Source organism: Mastomys coucha, unplaced genomic scaffold (genome assembly GCF_008632895.1).
Source record: "Mastomys coucha isolate ucsf_1 unplaced genomic scaffold, UCSF_Mcou_1 pScaffold22, whole genome shotgun sequence".
Lineage (NCBI taxonomy): Eukaryota > Metazoa > Chordata > Mammalia > Rodentia > Muridae > Mastomys > Mastomys coucha.
In genome coordinates, this window is record NW_022196905.1 from 231,824,416 (window position 1) to 231,844,656 (window position 20,241).

At 43.1% G+C, this 20,241-nt stretch overlaps 1 protein-coding gene across 1 annotated transcript in view; it reads right to left on the bottom strand.

The window, feature by feature from the left end:
• Positions 1-2,006: 2,006 nt before the first annotated feature.
• Positions 2,007-20,241, bottom strand: part of Ces5a (carboxylesterase 5A) — a 30,627-nt gene continuing 12,392 nt past the window's right edge. The window contains exons 7-13 of the mRNA XM_031336971.1: positions 19,103-19,207; positions 17,678-17,818; positions 11,398-11,466; positions 8,613-8,760; positions 4,406-4,555; positions 2,315-2,387; positions 2,007-2,238 (exon numbers count right to left, since the gene is read on the bottom strand). Coding sequence (XP_031192831.1) covers positions 2,007-2,238; positions 2,315-2,387; positions 4,406-4,555; positions 8,613-8,760; positions 11,398-11,466; positions 17,678-17,818; positions 19,103-19,207 — 918 coding nt within the window. The remainder of the gene's footprint in view (positions 2,239-2,314; positions 2,388-4,405; positions 4,556-8,612; positions 8,761-11,397; positions 11,467-17,677; positions 17,819-19,102; positions 19,208-20,241) is intronic.

A 20,241-nucleotide genomic window follows, 5' to 3' on the forward strand; every position in this document is an offset into this window, starting at 1 on the left:
GTGGGGTGGCAGGCATGGGGAGGGGGCAGGCAACAGGGGTTTGTTCTTGTTGTTTTTGTTTGTTTGTTGTTTGTTTGTTTTTTGGAGGGGAAACTGGGAAAGGAGAAATTTACATGTAAATCAAAAAAATCAAAAAAAAAGAAAGAAAGAAAGAAAAAAAGAAAGAAAGAAGAAAGAAAGAAAGAAGAAAGAAAGAAAGAAAGAAAGAAAGAAAGAAGAAAGAAAGAAAGAAGAAAGAAAGAAGAAAGAAAGGGTCTCTCACAGACCTGGAGGTGAACAATGAGGCTAGATTGGTTGGCCAGTGATCCTCTAGTCTCCACCTCCCCAACACCAACACAAGGATTAGGGGTGCTTACTACCACACCCAAAATTTGTATGTGGATTCTATTGCTCACACTTGGAATTAGGCTAAGCACTCTATAGGCTGAACCACTGCCACAACCCTGTAACATGTTTTTGTTTGTTTGTTTTAAATAAGCTGATAGTTGTTCCAGATATCAAGATAGGAAAGAGCTCTCAGCAGCTGCAGAGGTCATGAAATTTTCCATTTCCCTTACAAATGGAGTGAGCTCTTTCTAGAACCATAAAGAGATCCAAGCCCACAGTGTTGGATGGTGCATTCAGAGAGTAAGTAGAGGCAGAGAGAGACTTGCTGCGGAAGAGCAAGACAGCTTCCTGGGCAATGTCAGTGACAGTCCTGAGGAAGACCTGCCTTCCAGCATGTACCAAAGTGCTCCATGGGTTGCCAGTATATGGGATCAGAATTCTGATTACTCCAGAATTTGTTTTTATTTCCTAGAGAAGTTGAAAAGACAGCTTTGAATACAAAGTCCCTCCAATAAAATTCGCCCACTATTAACGACAAACCATTTCTTTTCTGCATGGGCTGAAGAGTGCACTTCTGGACCCTCAGAGCCAGTCTGTCAGTTGGAGATCTTTGAACCAGATAAACTCAAAGTTACTGGCATCACAGAAACCTGCCTGTTGTTTGTACATCATGTATAATCCTGAAGCAGTCACAACAAAAACAAGACACTGTGGCGAGTTATCCAGGTACTACAGTAGGGATATAAAGAGTAAGAGAGTCACCTTACTTTGTTTGAATGATGGCAAGAAGAACACACACACACACACACACACACACACACACACACACACACACACCTGCCAGGTGGCTAACTTGATTCCATCCTTTCTCTCATAAATGTGAGTTCTCCAAAGAAAGCCTACAGCTTTGCTCTAAATCAAGTTCCTCTCTTCTAAATCTTAACACGTCTTCCTCTTCCCGAGTAGCACTCACTAAACTTACACCATAAGATATTCAGAGGTGTGAGTCTTTCCTCAAACCCACTGTACCCTCTGAGGACATAGCTGGTGTATGTGGTGCACTTGGTGTAGCTTTGATGAATTGGGGAATCACCTTTAACCACATCATCGATGATATTCTTGCTCTGACCCTTGCTGTTTAGTTTTAGACCTCCACACCCCTGGAGCTTGAATGATGTCAGAGCAGAACATTTCCAGCATGTGCCCCTCCCCCACACATCTCACTAAGGCACAGCTCAAACCAAGAGGTGCCAAGACATGGCTCATACTAAAAGCGGCACTGCACTGGGGCTAAGGGACTCCTATTGTGTCCAATAGCTGTATCTTGAATGCTGGGGTGGGGAGGTGGGAGGGAATTTATGAGAACAAATTAAATTGTGTTCCCTGCATACATTTTGTATTCTGATTTTATTTCATATGAGTAATGGGATCATTCTATGACAAGTAATGGACCAGCCCTCCTCCAGACTCACTGAGAAAATTTCATTACCTTCCAAGACAAATTGAATTTTTTGGATGTTGAAAAGAATTTTATGAGGTTCATCCCTAAGCCCTTAAAACACCAGCTAAAGCAGATTAGCACACAGAAATCCCCAGGAAAGCAGCTCAACTGGGAACTGGGATAATGGCTGAGAGAGAAACTTAGAGAGAAGAAAATCAGAACCAAGCAATGGTGACTTCTAAGAAGCAACAGAGTGAAGGAAAGGCAACAGTAGTGAAAAGAGGATTAAGGAGAAAGTGGGAGTGAGCGGCGCTTTGGAAGCAGACATGATCAGGGGGAGGGTGTCTGTCCAAAATTCCACCCTCCGGTCTTTCAGTCTCTGGCCAGTGCTGATGTTCACATCTAGCTTCAGGTACTGTTCTCTCTGATCGTAGACTGGCCACAGAGGCAGGTCGCCGCCATTAGGATCCCTGAAAGTGAGAGCAGACACCAGTAAGATGGCCATCCTCAAACCCCCAACTGCAGGAGGCTGGCTGGTCTACTCACCCGCTCCGGGCAAAATTAGCCCAGTATTTCATCATCCTCCTACTTAGCAGCTGCTCTTCCTCAGTGGCTTCCTCTGCAGGAGATGAACAGAAACAGCAGCTGCTTACCTGCTTCACAGTGATGCCAAGGTTCCTCCCACGGGTGAGCCCAGTCATGCCTTGACCCTGGGGTCACTGAATCCTTAAGTCCTAGCTCCAATATGCGGTTGAGGCACCTCCTAAGGAATCCTGGCTTCCATACAATGCAGGCTGAGCACACCTTTCTCATTGGTCCTCTGTTCTACCCAATCCCATTTGGATGCAGACCTCTCTCTCTCTCATCTATCTATCTATCTCTGTGTGTGTGTCTGTGTGTGTGTGACTGCCTCTGTCTCTGTCTCTCTCTGTCTGTCTCTCTGTTTCTTTTACCCTCTCTGTCTCTGTCTCTCTGTCGCTCTCTCTCTCTGTCTCTCTCTCCAGCCATTTACTACTATCTACTAAAGATTGTTTCCAAGATGTCCCTGACAATAATAAATTCCAAGGATATTACAGCCCATCTATAAAACAATGTCATTTTGCATATAGCATCTGCACCCCCCGCCCACACACACACTTTAAATCACGTCTCCCTCGCTTGCAATAACTCACACAGGACAGGTAAATCTCATCACTTCCCTGCAGAAACATAGCTGCCAACTCAAAGGCAAGCACTGTTATCAACATTTTGTATACATTCAGGAAGATGAGCAGGCATGTAGCACAGGTGGACACAACTCACTACAAATTTGTCCCTGCACGGGCACATGTTCCACACCTTGTTCTCTCTATACAAGTTGGATCTGGAAATTGTATCTATAAGTTCTACACTGTCAACTGTAGATCTACCAGTTGTTGTTCTATAAACTCATAATATATTCAGTGTTCAAACATGTGTATGTGCAATTGCACATAAGAAAGTATTAAACATAGTATGTGTATCGAGCATTCCAGTGATAGATATTTACATGGTATCTTTGTTGGAGAAGGCAATGTTTTTGTGCATGTTTCTGTTTTTGCACACGTGGATATAGTAACCTAAAATTTCTACACACAGAATTGCTAGGCTAAGGACCATTCACACTGTAAATGTTTTACAGTCTTCTTCTAACATATGAAATTGTTTCCCACACCTGCTGGAATAGACAAGCTAAAATGCACTGTTCTTCCAAACAAGGATTGATTTAGGATAGAATAATTCACCTGCCAAGGGTAGTCTGCTGGTCTCCTGCTGTGACTGAAATTGAACGGTCTGCATACATTAAAAGCCACCCACATGTCTACTTTTCCATTCAAGTTCATGTTTTTATTAGCTTGTTCTTTTCTTACAGACATTAAAGACTCTAGAGTTCATGGAATTTACTTCCCCAACACTAAGGCGTTCCAGTTTGAAGAGGCCTCACTTCAACCAGAGTGTGAGACCACTGCTGAATAAAAGCATGTATTAAGTGCTCACTGTTTGCTTTATGGTAATCATTTAGCTTCACCCTTATTTAAAAACAAAAGAAAACAACAACCACAACCAAACACCTTGGGGCTAGCTTGTCACCATTATCTCTAAAATAAGGATAAGTAGATAGACAAAATGACTAAACCACAATCCACAAATCTCAATGAAAGCCTCATCCTCTGTCAAAGGCTGAAGTACTTAATATCCTCCATTTCATGGTGTTTTAAACTAAATGCTTTAGTGGCCATTCCTATGGGGGATTTGCTTGTAACTTTCAGTTTCTCTCTCTCTCTCTCTCTCTCTCTCTCTCTCTCTCTCTCTCTCTCTCTCTCTCTCTCTCTCTCTTTTTCTCTCTGTCCTCCTCTCTTCTCTCTCTCCTCTCTCTCCCTCTTCATAATTCTCTTTCTCCCTCTCCCAACACCCCTCTGTGTGTGTGTGTGTCATATATATGCTTGTAAACCACTGAGCTAATAAAATCCCAGCCGACTCTTACTGACTCTTACCCAGAGGGGTGGGGTGGGATAAGCAGGGGACTTTACCATAAGCAGTTTAGGGGGCGGGGAGTTGACTCTTATCCCATTCCACACTCCATGTTCTTGTAAAAGGAGCCCATGGCCAGTTACTCACCAAACATGACGATGTCGCCCTTCAGGAAAGGGCCTCCAAAGACAAAGCGGATTTCGTCCGTGTGGTCAGCCTTCACAAAGGCTGGCCTTGTGTTTTGAAAGCAATGCGGTCTGTGCTGAAACTCATAAAAATAGACAGGTCTACCAGCATCTGAAAAGGAAAAAAAAAGGCAGAAATCATCAGGCAGGCATGGCCCTGCATCCCTACCTGTCAAGGCCAAATTTACAGACCCAGAGGTATGCTAGCTCAGAGAGGTTGCACAAACTTGCCTGCATGCCTGCATGCCTCCTTTTCTCCCTTTCTTCCTTATCTGAGGCTGAAATTACCCTCTATAGCAGCCACCTTACCCCTATTGACAAAGATGTGACAACCCTAAGCACAGTCTGAGAAGGAAAGAATTCTACTTCAACCCTCATTCTGAGCCCAGACACACCTCGTAACTTCCTGTCATTCACCCTAGTTCAGATGTCTGAAGGTATCCAGAATTGCTCTCTTCCCAAAACAGTCTACACACATGCAACCTCCATCCTACCTCTTTCTACAAAGGTCCTGTCTCTGTAACATCACACAGACATACCTGAGCACACAGGCACTCACACACTTGGACTCAAATGTTCCTCCAGTTGTTGGCTCATTCCTTGGCATCTCTTCCAACAAGACGGTATAATACATTTGCCTTATGCTTATTTCATCACCTCTCTTCATGTTTCTTTCTCACATAATCAAATGCACCTACTTCACATGTAGAATTTGAGGAGCTTCTGTAACTCTATACATAATCCTCTACTCACCACACAGAATATGTCCATTAACCCAACACACACACACACACAAACACACACACACACACACACACTTTTTAATTCCCATTGTCTTGCATTTGGCAGTGGTTTCTTAGATACAATACAAAATACACAATTAAAGAAAACATAAGGGAAGCAATATACATGAACATTAATATCAGTATCCTGTTATCCATTATCAACAGAGCAAGAAATCAACCTAAAGAATGTCTTGCAAATTAGTGGGAATACTTGCAAATCATATCCCAATTGGAGTTAGTCTAAACAAAGAATTATACCATTGTCTCTGTACAATAGAAATATACAAAGAATTTCTAAAACAAAAAATAATTCTCAGTTAAAAGAAAAAAGAATTAAGAACTTGCACAGACATTTTACTAAGAGACATGAAAATGTTTGGCAAATATGTGATGTGATGTGTGTGTGTGTGTGCACACATGGGTGCATGTGTGTTTCTTTATAAACACACACATACAAATGGAGGGATATCAAAAGAGAGAAAAGAAGAGACAGAAGGCATAGGAACAGTTGTTTAAAGGAAGAAAGGAAGGAAGGGAGCAAGCACCAGAATGGGGGAGGGGAGGGAAATGGATGATATTCGTGTATGGAAATCTCATCATGAGATCTGTTACTTTTTGTTGGTTTTTTTAAACTTAATTTTAAAGTGTCTGAAAAGCACATGGTAACATCCCTAACTTGTTCATTGGAGAAACACATATCAACACCCAGATGAGTAACATTTCACCCACGCATACATGTATGTGACATGTATGTGATAGTTATTCCTTCAGAAACTCCAGGAAGAAAAAAAAAAAAAAAGAAACTCCAGGAAGCAGGTGTTGGTGCAGCAGAGGGACTGCTGTTCTCATGCATCAGTGGAAGGCATGAAAACATCACAGCCATTGTGAAACACACAGTTCTTCAAAAGAACGATTGTGGTCCAGGAATATGCATCTAAAAGAACTGCTATCTCTATACTCATGTTCAAACAACATTATTCTCTATAATCAGAAGGCAGATCCACTCAAATGACCATTGATGAATGTGTAAGCAAACATGGTATATACAGGCAAAGAGTACTCCTCAACCTAAGAAAGAAATTCTCATATGTGGTAGTGAGTAAATGAACCTTGAGGCATTGTGTTAATAAGCTAAACAAAAATGGCAGGTATTACATTTCACTTATATGAAATATGTAAGATGGTTAAAGTACAAAATGTTTTGTCATACCTATTTTGACAATATTTTAAGTGTAAAAACTATGTTTAATTTTTACATGTTTGAGTTTATTAATTATTTCTTGTTGATTTCTGATTTCACACCACTGTGATCACACCCCACCTTCTTGGAATCATTGAGATTTGCTTTGGGGTCAAATGTGGACTTTATCCTGTACCTTACATGTACAAGAGAGAAATGAAGAGTAAATTGATATTAACTTGATTATAACTTAAGATGTGAATTTCAATCTTCAACATTAATTTAGAAAATAACTAAAAAAAAAAAAGCAAGAGGTGAATCAGAATGATGCACTAGAAAATTCTAATGCAAAAGAAGGCAGTGATGGAGCTGCTAAAAAACCAAACTGCTGTAAGAGACATAGAAAACAAACAACAAGATGGAAGAAGTTAGTCCTACAGGATTCCTGTGCTCTGCTCATTTTCCTTCATCCTTTTCCCTTTCTGACTGAGTGTCTCAAATGGCACAGTGCCTTGTTCTTTCTTTCATGTGCTCAGAGCTGTGATGGATTCCCTAGAGTAACTTGTTCATTCCAGTTAGTGTAACTTTCCACTCCGTTCTTCTCAATGTGAAGAAATAAGTGCTATCTCTGAACAGCCACTATTGAGTGATAATTTAGATTCATAGTTCCCTTTAGATGTTTGAACATATTTAAAATAGTAAATTTTTGCTCATGTGCTGGTGATACAGCAGTTAGCAGACCTGCCATTCCACATTTAAAACAGTTGGTTTAAAAGTTTTTGTCATGTTTAGAGCTCCTCAAAAACACTTTCTGTTCATTTGCTTTTCCTATATGTAAGCTATATGTTCTTGTTTCTTTGTCTACTTTAAGTTCAAAAACAAAAAAGCAAAAAAAAAAAAAAAAAAAAAAAAAAAAAAAAAAAAAAAAAAAAGAAAAGAAAAAGAAAGAAAGAAAGAAAAAATGCACACACATGTGTATTGGAAGAATGTGCTTTCCTTTTTTCAATTTTTCCTTATTTTTGAAAGTTTTATACATGTGTAGAATGAGATAAGACTATATCTGCCACTCTTTACCCTCTCCAACCTCACATATTTTAACTTTATAACCTACTAACCCAGTTAGTATCACCCATATACGCCTGGGTGAGGTGACCCACTGAAACACTGGCAACCAACCAGCATCCACATCGGCAAAAATCATTCTCACTACCCCAGCAACTGGCCCTGGCCAGTAGCTCTTCAGTGAGGGGTGGGCTCTGCTCAATTATCCTAGTTCAATGATGAATCCTGAAGTCAAGTGAATTATATCTCCTCTAATTTTGTCACCCTTGCTCAAGATTGATTTGGCCATCCCTGCATTTTCATGAAAATTTTAGAATTAGTTTGTTAATCTCTACACAACTGTTACAAAAGAATTGAGGTGGTTTTGTACAGCATCTACAGATAAATCTCCCAACCCCCACTTCCTTTGAACCATTTAAATTTGTCTTCCACTCTCTTATCATTCAATTAAAGTCAGTGTCAAGGTCACCAGTGTCTTCTGTGCTGTCAAACTTAAGAGTCAACTCATCAGTCCTCACCTTGTCTGCCATTAAGAGACACAATGCAGCAATGACCGCCCATGGCAACCTGGCCCATGGCCTCTGTCCCTCTCTGATGTCACTGCACTTATCACCATTGAACACAGTCTACATTAATTTGTTTCTTTCTTTTTTCTAGTCTTTCTCACTAGAACAGTAGCAGGGTGTTTATTCTGCTCTCTGTGAAACTTCCAGGGTATAGAACAGAATCAAGTACAAAGGAAGTCACTGATAAGTATTGGTTACAAGAAAAACAGAGGGAAGGGGAGATGAAAGAAGAGGAAGAGGGAGGGGGAGGAACGGATAAAGGGAGGAGATTACCTTTAAATTTGCTCCCCAAAGATTTTTTTCTTCCATCTTATTTTCCCCCTTACTCCTATAGCTAAAATGTTTTCAAAAAACAAACAGCTCCAGAAAGAAAAGTGAAGAAAGTAAAGGACTGAAATATTAAGCAGTCCATGTTCCCAAGCCACAAAGATGGGTAGAGTGTTCTTCCATCATGAACACATCAAAGAGATCCTCACAGTGAAGGAGCCCAGGGATCGGTCCTCAGTGGGCAACATGGACCCCATAGCCTCTTATATCACTGTCTGTGTCCTTGAAAGGTGCTCTTCAGGGACTTACCTCTATGATATCGAGCTGTGACCAGCCCAGGAACCACAAAGAACACATCTCCAAACAAGTCCAATAAAGTGTCTCGGATGTCAGTCAAAGAATGCTTGCCATGGAAGTACTCTTTAGACACAACGTGCAAATACTGGGTGGGGACATGCTGTGAAAAGAAAGGAAGAAAGGAAAGAAGCAAGAAAAGGAGGGGGAGGGAGGGAGAGAGGGAGGAGAGGAAGGGGAGGAAAGAAGGAAGGAAGGGAGGGAGGGACAGAGGGAGGAAGTAACAGAGGGACAAAGGAAGAGGAAAAGTGAAGGGAAAGGAAAAGAAAAAGAAAAAAGATAAATTTGTGGTCATAGGAAATCCAAGTCAGCAATGCCAGCCTGTTAATTAAGCATTAGCTTGTGAAGGTCAAGTTGTAAAAACTGTCTACGCATTGCCTCATTTCACCCACACAGCAATCCTAAAATGAATTAAGAATAACACCACAGATTTGGAAACTTAGACGTGAAGAGAATAAATGGTTGGTCCAAATTGTTGGAACCACAATTCTTTCACAAGAATTCAAACCCCAAGCTGTGGGCCACACACAGTACACACTGGTGGCACTCAGTGCAAAATGAAAATCTGGGTCTTATGTCCCAAAGCTATTAAGAACTTTCAGATGTTGACAGCAGGAACATCAAGCTGAAGCAACAGGAAGTGGTGTACATATGACACACTGGCCACACATTCACAAAACTGTCCCTTCCCTGGGACAAGCTCTGCTTCTAAGCCATTTGGTGTCTTGTAGCCTCAGTCTCTTCATCTGTCATTTTAAAAATGGGTCGTTCATTCTAAGGCTTGCATGAGAGAACAAGCAGAGTGTGCTGCCTGGCAGAGAGCAGGCCTTGGATCACTTGGTTCCTGATCACCACTGCTGAGCACTTCCATTGGACAACTGAGTGCCTTCTTTGACCCGACTCCAGCTGCATCCCAGCCTTCTAACCTTGCCCTTGTCCTGACCACCAGTGGCAGACTGTAGAAGGTCAACTTTTTGAGGATCCAAGGGCCTGTCACCATGGTGACTATTTCAAAGGGTCCAATGGTCTAGGGAATCCTGGGAAATGTGTTGTAACATAGGCCTTTACTTTGGCCGCACAGCCATGGGCATATTTCTGTGGATTTTGGAAGTAAAGCTGCCTAAGTCACATCTGGGAGTGAAGCTGAGATTCTTCAGGACTTCAGAAGGCTGAGGCTGTCTTAGTCAGGCTCACGGCAAGAGAGGACTGCAGTAATAAAGGCTGCGGTACATAAGTCCAAGCCTGTCCACTTGGACTATGAGATGAACAGACCTTACAGGCCTGGAAGTATCCAGAGTAGAGAAGCTGTCAGCCACCGGCAAGCCACCAGAAGACAGTCACAAGGTGGACTTTTAGGCTTCTGAAGCAAGGCCGGAGAATTGCTTGCCATTTCTGAAGCAGTTCCTGCATGTTACCAGGTCTTTCTCAGAGATGCTGCACCTCAATCTTCATTCTTGTGCCTTCCCAGAAAACCTACTTATGCCCACTCCTGAGATTCAGCTCAAGATACATTCAGCATTTGAAATGCCCTTTCTCTTCTCCAGTGCCCCTTTCCCTATGACCCAGACCAATGGAAATATCTAAGAGGGCATCTACCATCCAGCTGGAGAGAACCCATTACTCAGTTTATACCTTGAATATCCTTCAATCTGCAGACTCAGTTCACTCCATTGGAGAGTCAAGACTCACTACACATCCCTTTTCCTAGACCAAGGGCTAATGGGTTTCCTGGACCACCCAGGCAGGTCCCTCCTCAGGTAGAAGAAACCTTTTCTGTTTCTTAGCACTTTGATGAATTCATGCTCCATCTCTGGCATCCAACAGTCTCAGGAGTCCTCTCTGGCTGCAGTCACCCCCACAGCCAATCTCTTCCCATTCTCCAGGTCCTGGTTGTTCCTGATAGGTCCTCCCATGTTTCACTCGCTCGAGACTCCCTACTTTTTCCCCTTGCAGGGAGCTACCCAGGTCCCCCTGTGGACATCACAGGCCATGGAGCTCTGCTTCAATGTCAATGGTCCTATCTATCCACCTCACACCATATCACATTGCTAGTATTTGGTCTCAGTAAATATATGTTCCATCAACTTTGGCAGTGAATTTGGGCATTGAGATTATGCTAAATAAATGTTATGGAAAGAAAGAAGAAAAAAGGAAGGAGCAGAAATGAAAGAAAGAAATTGATCCTTACATCCTTCCTGTCTAGAGCTAGACCTGATGCTGATGCTATATTTGTTTCTAAAATCTGAAAAGTTAATGATGTTAATGTTGGAACTTAAGACAATGCCTGATGGCCACATAGCAAATATAGAATTTTAGCACCTTCTATATTTCATGATTCATAGCTTTTCAAATGATAGTCAGATGATTCAGTACATGTGCTAGTGTGTAACATTCTTGGGGGAAGAAGTACCCCCAAAATTCACATTAATATGTCCCAGAAACAGATGAATAATGGCATAAATAAAGAAAATGAATGCTTAGAAGTAAAAAAGGCCCAGGGGCTAAACTTACTTTCGGTTAATATGGGGTTAACAAAAGCCTTTGGGTTTTTAGAGCTCTTAGGGTTTATGAATTGTAGGAATAAGGGATTGTGAGCCAGCCATGAGTCTACTGAAATAATTCATTGATTAACTAGTTATTGTGGAATGTCTGTACTTTCGGCTCTATCCATGTGTTGGAGGCAGGGATATTTACCAAGTGAATGACTTCTTGGAGAGCCACATCCCCCACAGTTACTTACCAACAAAATATGTATCAAGGTGAGAGCGGTGGACTCATTGGAGCCGAGGAGAATCTCAGGAGTATCCCTCTGTGGAGAGAAACAGGGTATTGTCCATGAGCCATCTAGCATCAGAAGCAAAACAGGACCAGGACATGTAACTTTTTCCAGTGGCAACTGAAAAGATGAGAGCCATCTTGGCCACAGGAGACCGTGCATAGTAGCAGCATCGGTTATCAGTTGTTCAAAGAATGTTCCTTTCTCGTGTCTTATCAAAAGCAGCCATTCCTTGTCATACCTGTTGTCTTGTGTAGTCCTAGTGGTTACAGGCTATCAGCTGGATTAAACTCGTATGTTGAAGTGCTGAACACACCTCCCCAGCCTCTGTACATCAGAGCATAACAGTATTTGGTCTTTAAAGCAGTGGTGCTATTTCAATGAGGCCACTAAAGGCACCCCGAGAGGAGAAATTTAGACACACAGATACTAGACTCCAAGCATAAGGACACACTATACTGAACTCAGTGAGAAAGCAACCATCCACAAGTCTGAGAGAAACCAAACTTGTGACAGCTTGGTCTCAGGCACAGGGACTCCAAAACTTAGAGAAGATGCACTTCCATGGTTTAAGATATCAAGACTTACTTCATTATAGTGATCTGAACTGATGTACACTTGGCATTGACCCCAGATTCACAGAGAAGCCAGTGGCTTGTTACTCTCCTTCTAAAACCTTTTCAGTCATGACTGGTAAGGAGCCAGCTATAAAGGGTGGTAAGACTAGGGGTCGAGGACTTTTTGGGAGCGAACGGGGTGAGGGCTGTGGTGAATCTGCAAATAATTCCTCATGTCTCAGATTCCCCACTTGGGATGAAAACAACAAACTGCCCACAAAGAACGCTGACCCTGGAATAGAGTTGCTCTTTGGAAAGCGCTCACGGTGGCAGTCCTTACCAGGCAGAAGCTCCCGTAATTACTTAGTGATTATTTCCTGGCTTAAAAGCATCAAGAGGTTGACCTACAGTTCACTAGTCAAGTGAATTTACTTGAGAATCTTCTCTTCTTCCCTGATAGCTTCCAACAGACACATGTTAAGAACTGGATTTGCCTTAGGTCTCCAGTAAAGAACAGATTTGGCTAAAATCCATAGGCATGGTGTACCCTGAATGATGCAGGTCTGAGTACTGACTCCCCTTTATCCTCAGCATCATTCCATTTACTGAGGGCTTGCAATACGCCAGGCTATTTAATGTGTATCCATCTTGAAAAGCAGAGATTAAATGCATAAAAGTTACACATCACTGTCTCCTTATTGGCTAGGAGACAGGAACACTACTCTCACCCTCTGAAGGTCAGTTTTTTTAAACTATAAAGTAGAAGAGATGGCTCCTGTTGGTATTCTGTATAAACTCCACCCCTCACAGATACCTGGCAGCAGCCAGGTATGCTCCTCCCCATGGTTACCTGGCAATGGCCAGGTAGGCCTGGCCCTATAAAAGGGGCTGCTTGCCCCTCCTCTCTCTTACTCCTGCTTCTCTCCCTTGCCTCTTGCCCGTTTGTTCCCCTCTTCCCATTCCCTTTCTCCCTCTCTCCTCATGGTCATGACCGGCACAACTTATCTACTCTCTCCTTCTCTCTGCCTTTCTCTGCCTCTGCTACCCTCTTAACTCCCATCCCCATGTCCTAAATAAACTCTCTTTTTATGATCACAACATTGGTGTCTTGTGACTCGGATCTTGAAACTTCAGGTTTGCATCCCACCTTAGCTACCACAAGAGATCCAAGCTCGCTAGCCTGAGCTCAGAGCTACCCCTCTGATATCATTGAAGATGGGAGACATTCAGTTTTTCACTGACCCTCGTTTTAAAGTTTTTCCCCTTTAGGTGAGATTCCCCTCTCCTTAGAGACAGTTCCTTTCTTGTGGCTGAGAATTCCAGGCTGGACTCCCTAGCTCAGCAGCACCAGGGCTCTGAGCATTTTCCCTTCCCTCCTCCCTCATTTGCAACCAGCTGCAGACTAGTTCAACTGGTTCTCCTGCCTACGGAGATCCTACTTGCTGCACTTCTCGCCCCCTGCCAATGTAGAGAGCTTTTGGTACCACTTATAGAAATTTGGCAAGTACTTGTCACTGGGCTCAAGAAAGTAGGCTCAGTTAAGAATATTCACATTTGGGCTAATACAAGGATCAAGGTGAACACAGCCAAGGAATGTGTGACTTCCCTTTTGTCTTGGTAAGCCTCCAGACCCAATGACTTGGGGGCTTTGTTTATTGTGTTGTTTGATTACTACCTGGTGTGATCTCAGTTCATTGCCTTGTTTAATCACTTTGTCTTTGGTCTAAGAACTGTCTCTATTCTCTGTCAGTACCTAGAATGGTAGAAAAGCTGGCTGGAAGAATTAAAGCCTTTCAGCCTCAGCACTGGCTGGAGTCATGTTATAATGTTTGTCTAATTGTCCTTTTCTTTTCACTTGTTGCCCTTCCCCCCTGCTCCTTGGCTCTGCTCCTGGTTCTCAGCCTGCTCCTTACATCCTGTCAGAGGTCCCGTCTGTTAGATATGACACAGTCAAATGGGACCACTCCGTTCCACATCTCCTGCTACCAGACTGCGGAAGCTCACAAACACACACCTGCATATTGATTGATAAGGAGTTCCTCCAGTCAGCAAGAGGGCCCCTGATTTCCCAGACAGAGCCTGGCCAGTTCTTTTCTGGGGGCTAAGGGGTTGACATTTCACAGCCACTGTCCTTGGGACCAGCCTCCCGGCTGACATATGAGTTAGGACATCGACCCTTTGGGTGACCATCCCCTGGAAAGCAGCTCTCATTCCCCTCCCCTTTCCGGCTCTTGGAGCCTTTTAAAGAAAACCCTGGATCTGGGGTAGAGCTCTTTCCACAGTAAGCCCAGGACTTACTTAGGTAGCCCCTAGGGGGCCCTCGTGATGACTTGGGCCACTAGCCTGGCTGATTTCTTTTTGGTTTTGGACTGTTCTCAGGATGCCGGTAAGAATAATCCAATAACCACCCCACCATGGGTGCTGCGACTACTTCGAACATATATTTTAAGGGATCTTCACACATACTGCCAGCAGTCTGGTAAATGGAAAAAGTCCCCTGTGCCCAAGCATTTACCTATCTACCCTCCCACACCCCTGGCCTGTTCTCTCGGCCTGCGTGCTCAGTTTGTGACATAGGCCTAAATCCGCCTGGACAAACTCATTTTCTGTCACCACAATTTTATGCCACTGCTGCCAGCTTTCTTATTCTGGTCCTAGCCATATGTCTCTTTGCTAATGCAGCAATATACTTTTCTCTACCTACACAATCTGTCAAAGTTACTTAAGATTCTCATTCCTATCCTGTCTTGACTACTGCTATTAAATTCTATTTAGTTATAACCAATCTATATAGTGCTCAATCTTGTCAGAAGTTTGTTAACTATTAAGTTTATGACAGACAAAATTCCCAAAAGCCTCTAAAGTTTCTCCCCAGAGGTCTCAGAAGATGTAGAGACAGCTACATAATGCCGCCTGGATTGTGATATGATAATCACTGAAGTACACAGTGACAAAACTGGATATGGATACTCTTGAGTCAAATGACTTGGCAAAAATAAAGGTAAGCCATTTCTCATGTCACACGTGTCCATTCCACAGAGAAGAAGACCTGCGTCTGCTGCACTTGGAAGCCAGACTGACAGACCAAGTCACGGTTGAGATCATGGAGACCACAGAGAACTGTTGGCTAGTGGACTCTGTCATTTTTTAAATAATATAACTGCTAGATTATTGTTTATTTCTCAGACTTCTGACCACATTGACAGCTAGAAGAAAGCTTTCACAGATATAATCTGTTTCCATTAATTAAATGCTTCATATTTCCTCTTTTTGCTATGCCGCTGTCCTAACATTATCTGAGTTCCTATAAATTTGCCTAATTCTAATAAAACATTCCGCTATATGATCCAACTTTTTAATCTTGTTCCTTCTGCTCCACAAAAGGCTCACCTTAAAGACTGCTCATGTTGGTAACTCATGTTATCTCTTTTATAAACTTGTAAGCTACAGAAAATCCACTCAGATCCTCCTCTCATGGACCAAATAGACTCCATCCAGATAAGTACATCTGCCCACAGTTCCCACTTACTACCTATTCCAAAGGGTGGGATTCCTCTGGGTTTCAAATGTACATCCTAAAAAATTTTTTCTTTCTCCCAAATGTACTTAATCTTATTCTCTACCTATAATAATGTGTTCCAACTTCTTGTCAAGTCCAGGCGTTTTCTACACCCAGGACAGCTCCAGAGAAGCAACCTTCAGATGTTCCATCTCCTGTCACAGATGCTTCTTACTGGACCTGTTCCTTCTGACCTATCCTCAGATGGCTCCACAGGCCCTGGACAGCAGGAAACAGCCAAGTTTCCTAAGAATGGACAAACATCCCCATACCCATTCCTCTAGGTTCCCCAGAGACACATCACCCCAAAGTCAGCATGAAGCAACCAGATATCACCGACGACCCTATTCCTGCTTAGCCATCACCTCTTTCTAATTTTTTTCTTTTTTAACTGAACCAAAATGGAGGAATGTTCGTATTCTGTATAAACTCCACCCCACAGATACCTGGCAGCAGGCAGGAATGCTCCTCCCCACAGTTACCTGGCAACGGTCGGCCAGGTAGACCTAGCCTTATAAAAGGGGCTGCCTGCCCCCTCCTCTCTCTCTCACTCCTGCTTCTCTACCTTACCTCTTGCCCCTTTGTTCCCCCCTCTCCCCATTCTCTTCATTCCTTTCTCCACATGGTCATGGCCGACCTCTACTTCTACTCTCTCCTTTTCTCTGCCTTTCTCTGCCTCTGATACCCTCTTAGCTCCCCTCTCCATGCCCTAAATAAACTCTATTGTATTCTGTACCGGTGTGTGTCTGGTCCCTCAGGGGGAAAGGGATGCCTCGGCATGGGCCCACCGAGGCATCCCCTTCCTATACAACTCGCCAATAACTCTTTCTGTTTTTATGACCACAACAGCTCCTGTTTGCAAGTTCTTATTCAGGTGGTATGTGCCTGGTATGTGGAAGGCACTCCAGGGACTGGTTACAGTAGATATAGCCATTGATTCCTTTATTTCTTAGTCCCATGTCCCTGTTAGCCTGCCAGTTTAAAACATAGAGCTTTGTCTAGGTAAGTGAACTTTGATGTCATGATTAATTTGACCTCTCCTCCAAACGTCTAAAGCAGATGAAAAGCTTTTCCCAGAGTCCAGAAAGTGTCCCTCCCTCTGCTTACCCAGGCTTCTGTTCAACCATTCACCCCTCCTCGGAGGGCTTATCCTCATTGCCCTCAGGCACTCCTGAAGAAGACCTCTTTCCCACCCTGTGTTCTTCATTGCTCTGGGCATGCTCTGAGAGCATCTTTTAATTATACATACCCACTAAATGACTCTGGAGAATGTGACGTGACAGGAAGCAGGAGTCTATGCATGTCCACTATTGAAGGTTTGGGGTTTCTAAATGTATACAACTTCTCTACGTTTCATAATTCTACTGCAAGAAGCAAACTTTGAAAGTGTTCTTGGAAGTCAAAATGCCTGGACCAAGACTGGATATAATTTGAAGGAGTGAAATTTCCCAAATCTATCTGTAATAGTAACTGTAGGGGCATTTTGTTTTGTTTTGTTTTCAGTAAAGACAAATGGATCCAGCTCTCTTCTATATACAGTTGCTTCTTATGCAATAAATCAGTATAAGGGCCAAGATGGCCATAGTGTTGACCCTCCAGATCCCAGTTCTTCTTGCCTATAGTTTAGATGTGATTGAGTATGTCCAACCAAGTGTTCATGTGCTGGAAGTTTGGTTCCCATTATAAGTGTATTGTACGATGGTAAATCTCTAAGGGGTAGGACCTTGGTGAAGGTGATTAGGTCACAGGAGCACTGTCCTTAGAAGAGATGACTGTAATTCTCCTAGGACCTGGTTAGTTTCCAAGACGGTGAGTCATTACAAAGTAGGGCAGACTGTTTATGCTAGGCCCCTTCTGCATGAAGCCTTCCCCTTTCTACTTCTCCATCAGCATCAGGTGATGTCATCTCCAAATGCTAGAACTATACTGTTTTCACTTCTATTGGCCAAAATCACAAGCCAAATAACCCCGCCAGCCCTCAGGCAGACCATAGTCTGGTCAGTGGGAAGGTTATTGCTGCATAAATGCCAATGGGCTCCCAACTCTTATCACACATGGAATCATCTACGGAAGCAAACAGTTGCCTTGCTGTAGAGGCACAGGCAGGGAGGACAGCCAGAATTCTTACCATGGGCAGTAAGTAGCCACACTCCTGGTTATTGACTCCAATGATAGAAGGGACTGCTCTAAATGTCTTTTGAGACAACAGTTCTAGCGGTTCGTCGGGAAAGAAAGAACCGTCGACCACTCGAGTGAATGACTTTACTTTCTGCAACAAGGAAAAAGAAAGCCAACAGTTGTTTCTGCTCAAAGAATCTATTGTCCTCAGAAATCCAAATGCATTCAGAAAAAAAGGAGAAGCAAGACACTATGGGCCCAGCCAAATGTATTCGTTTCTGACCTGGCCTGCCGTGCACTTAAGGGGAAAAAAATATCTAAACTTTTCTGTGCCTTGATTTGTCAACTGCTAAATAATAAAACAATATCACTTGAGAAGAAATAAGAGCCTAGCACAGTAGTTCTCAATGGGGTTCAAAGACCAGCATCAATGGCATCTGGGAGTTTATTAGATACATAAATTCTCAGGTCTGCTGAATAGAGAACTCTAAGGGCAGTCCAGAAGGCTGCCATTTGGGCTGTCCTCAGGTGATACTGATGTCCTGTGTGTTGGGTCTCAGAAAGCAACAACTATCTCTGATCTTTTTCTGCCATTTTTTATCATGGGAGAGGGGCTGTGGCATGCCACTTATGGGGCCAGAGGACACCTGTGTGGTGGGGTTCTCTCCTTTCACCTGTCAGTGGTTTCTGGGCATTGAACTGGTGTCATCAGGCTTATGCAGCAAATGCTTTTCTTAGATGAGCTATCTCACCAGCCCAGATCATATTTTCTCTCTTTAGGTTCCTGTTTAGGGAGTTGGGTAGAAGGGGCCATGCAAGAGCTTACATTGGTGGCTCACTCTTACCCACTTCAGATGTTTTATCCATACCAAGTAGCTACAAACATCTGAGTCTGATAAGTGACAATCTTAATCATTCAAGGAGCAGCAGAGTCTCAAGACTGGAAGATCTATTAAAATCCATCCAGTCCAATTAGTCATCTAACGATACAAATCCACAAGTGCCAGCCAGACTTTGGTTGAATTCCTATAGCAGTGGGCATCTCTCTGCCTATTCCTTTTCTGGTAACTGAGATTTTAGAATATTCTGTTACAACAAGAAAAAATATTACTTCAAATTAGAACTCCCAGCTCTCCATCTTGACTTTAGCTTCAGGGTCATGTGGCACAAGCAAGGCCCACTTCCCTGGGTGATGCCCGTAATGTCTAAGCAAAAACCCAGGCTGAGCAATGTCCCACGATATTCTTTAAATCGCTTGTAAGAGTGAGTCCAAAACCCCACAACATTCAGATGCTGCCATGATACTCCAACCCCCCTCTCTTTCACCAAAATAGATCAAAATCAAAGTCAAAAATCAAAATAAATAAAAGGGATAGACTATACAGCCATGCCACTTACTGAGTTACCCACCCTCAGCTGTTCTGTCCCTCTTTACCTGGCCAAGGCTCAGCAGCTCCAAAGGAGACTTTTCCCTCAGGCACTTCAGCAAAGCCTTGGAGTCTGATACATTGCAATCACAGATATTGGCAACCACCTGCAGCTGTTTACAGAGAGGGCAGACAGACAGTGATACTGAATGCATACAGGGGAGCAAAAGCCTGGAAAGTGGCCTCCGCCAGTCACAGCTGGTCCAGCATGCCACCTGACTCCCTGTAGGCCAATGCTGCTACATTGCGGTTAGCTTTCTGCTATCCTAACCCTGGTAGCTGCCAAGCTGGAGGGGAGGAGGTTGTCAGTCTATGGCCATGGATTGGAATCAGGGTTCTTTTGTAGTCAAAGAATACCAGTCTTGTAGACTTAGCTACAAGGCCACAAGGTTCTGATCTTGGGGTGCTAAATGGAGCTTGGACCTGAAGAGTGAGGGATAGCTTTGGGAGCTCCTATCATCAGCAAAAGCAGGACTTGGGATCCCTGCTGAGTTTATCTCTACTGATTAAGTTCGGCCCCATACATGGCTAGGGATCTCTAGAAGTCCTTTCTCTGTCTCTTAAGGTACAATCTTACTTTTTTCACCTTACACTTATAATTTTATATTTGTTTCTATTTACTTTTTTCCCTAATTTGAGGAAAAGGGATAAAAAGAACACTGAACCACTTGAATGACTAATTTCCAGGAGATGACAAATGTCTGGGATACACACCCTACCTGATCTCTTAAACTCTATCAGTCACTACACCACGTCCCTAGAAAGAGACTCAGAGTCTTTCTCAATATTACACTCTAGGGTAGCATAAAATATGGCAGGTACAGAAGATGAACTGCACAGAATAAGAACACTGGGACTGATTTGTGTCTCCCATAAAAATTAAGAACTGTAACACATGTGCACAACAGTAATGTTGCATTGTGTAGCTGGACTCCCTTCCTCTATGCCGGTGTTTCTCAACCTTCCTAATGCTGTGACCCTTTAATACAGTTCCTCACATACTGACCCCCAACCACAAAATCATTTCATTGCTTCCTCACTGCTGTAATTTTGCTGTTTGCTACTATTATATTACTATTATATAATTCCCGGGGGCTGGAGAGATAGCTCAGCTGTTAAGAACACTGGCTGCTCTTCCAGAGATTTG